This window comes from Penaeus vannamei, chromosome 1 (assembly GCF_042767895.1).
Source record: "Penaeus vannamei isolate JL-2024 chromosome 1, ASM4276789v1, whole genome shotgun sequence".
NCBI lineage: Eukaryota > Metazoa > Arthropoda > Malacostraca > Decapoda > Penaeidae > Penaeus > Penaeus vannamei.
The window spans coordinates 11,828,825-11,831,324 of NC_091549.1; the positions used below are offsets into that span (position 1 = coordinate 11,828,825).

The 2,500-nt window shown below is 40.5% G+C and overlaps 1 protein-coding gene across 1 annotated transcript in view; it reads left to right on the forward strand.

Annotated features, from left to right (window-relative positions):
• LOC113825913 (uncharacterized) overlaps window positions 1–2,500 on the forward strand; it is a gene marked incomplete at its 3' end in the record, with an annotated part of 9,055 nt that overhangs the window by 1,232 nt on the left and 5,323 nt on the right. Inside the window, 2 exon segments of the mRNA XM_070133157.1 lie at window positions 169–326; window positions 1,652–1,808. Coding sequence (XP_069989258.1) covers window positions 169–326; window positions 1,652–1,808 — 315 coding nt within the window.

Sequence of the window (2,500 nt, forward strand, 5' to 3'; positions counted from 1 at the left end):
GCCTTTATAAACCACCTCCTCCGACATTTCACACACACGGAAGCACATACACACTAAACACACTAAACACACACACACACACACACACACACACACACACACACACACACACACACACACACACACACACACACACACACTTATCAACCACCACCTCCGACATTTCAGGTCTCAAATCGTCAACCAAATGTGACCTGACGTGCGCAGATGGCAAACAGTGCGGTGGTGATCCAGGTCATTTCTCCGTGTGGACGGTCAAGTCTCTCACGGCACCGCCTGTCACGCCATCTATTCGTCTGGCATTTTCTGACAGTACTGATTTAGAGGTAATTCGTGAGTGTAAAAAGTGGCATAGCTCAGTGGTAGAGTGCTGGCTTTGAGGTAACAAGGTAGTGGGTTCGCGTCCGGCAGCCCCTTCTAGTCGACATGGTTGTGAGTGCTAACAAGTTGACGTCAGCATGTTGGGGTCAAAATCGGGGTGGAAAGGAACTGGCCACCCGACCGCATCACCTCGCGGTTTAGTCAACATGTTCTTCTACGAACATGTCCCATACGTTCACTTGGATATGGGACCAATTTTGATGTGTGTATGTGTGTATCGAGATGTTTGATTGTATTGGTCATGTGAGTATATGTGCTTGTTTTGTTTATAAGTGTGTGTGTTTGTGTGCGTGTGTGTGTGTGCAAGTTCGTGTCTTTGTGTGGGTTTGCGTTGGATTACAAGGTAAGAGAGGAAAAAAAGGCTGTGAGGATAAAGCATAAAAAAATATGATAATTTCATAAAATATGGATGGAAGAGAAGAAAGGGAAGAGACCAAAAGATTGAGGAATTTCGAGAAAGAACAAAGAGTGATATTTTAACTGTAGGGCATAATTAATTGTACATACATTAATTACATTGTTGCCAGCCCTCATACTTGGTACACCCATTTTCTGTGGACAACAGAAGCGGCACCTCCGTTTGTTTACATTCTCGTGCAGGATTCCGTTTGAATGGACTGGAGGAAAGGCCCTATCACACTATCACTTTTTCCGTCAATGTTTGCGTTTCCGTCTGAATCTGAGGCTCTCCGCAAGTATCGTTTGCAAACGGAACGCCTCCCAGACCAAGACCGTTACGGCCGTTTCCGTCTGACTAATTTCCGTGCTGATCTTGTGCTTTTAATAAGTTAGATGAGATGAGTGAATGTAAACATGAGCTAATTTTTTAGAACATTCGTATATACAATATACATATTTCTCACTCCGATAGCGCCATGTTTCTTTACATGGGTCAGTCGATTTTCATACGCAAAGTTCATTCGGAAACGCAAATAATTGACGGAAAAAGTGGCAGTGTGATATTGCCTTAAATCTCATTAGAAACGCCAGTATACCGATTTTGGAGTTTTACTTTTATTCATGAATGTCATTGCAGTAGCTAAGTATAGAAACGTTATCTTGAACAGACAGTGGTTATGAGAAAGTGAGAGAGAGAGATTCAGAGAGAGCATGAGACAGAGAGCCATGGAGCAAGATAAAAAGAGAGAGACCAAATATAAAACGTTTGGGAAAAAAACGAATCATAAACATTAAAGCAAAAAACACAAACTGAAACACAGATTTGCGTAGCCTCCTCCTGCAAAAAACTTGACGAGCTCGACCTTTGCAGAAAGAAGTACCTGTCAATTCCCTGGTTGTAGTGACCATCACCATCGACCTTCCTTACCTCATTAGCTTCGGGGATGGAGGGGGAGAGTTCGAGAGGGACTCGTCCAATACCTCGGCCTCGAATATATACTTCCTTGAGGGTACTTACCTCATAACTGGTGAGTCAAAATCTGGGTTTTATGTTAGGCCTAGTTCTACCGCATGTTTCGTAGGGAAAAAAATAATGTTACCATTATTACTATCAATATCAATATCTTTTTTTTTTTCTCCTCCGTCATCACCATCATTAACATTATCCTCTTCATCATCATTTTTATTTTCGTGTCATAAATGTTACTTTCATTACTATCCTTATTCATATATTTTCCTGTTGATTTTTGTTATTATTATTATTTTATTGATATTATTATATTATAATGTATCATATTATTATATAATATTATCGTTATTGTAACTATTATCATTGGAATGGTAAACAACTCAACTGGAAAGTTCAAACGAATATATATTTTTTGTTAGACAAGAAACACCTTTAGTCACATATCACTACAATTAATGCACTTAATCTTGTTACGTTTTTGTGACATCAGAGGGTTTTCCTAAGGCCTTTTGACGTGAGAAATTATTGCGTGAGGTTATCGATGTATTTTAAAAATCTATCAAGTTTCTGCGGCATTGAAGCCCAGTCAAGATCTGAATGTGTCAAGTTGTCATAGCATTGAAAGCTAGTTTCGTGAAGTCTCTTCTGGCACGTACAAGGTCGCACAGGCCAGTTAGTAATTCTCTGGTTTTCCCTCTTTCCCCCTTCCCCTCTTTTTATCTCGCCCTCCCCTCTCCCTTCCTCTTCCCT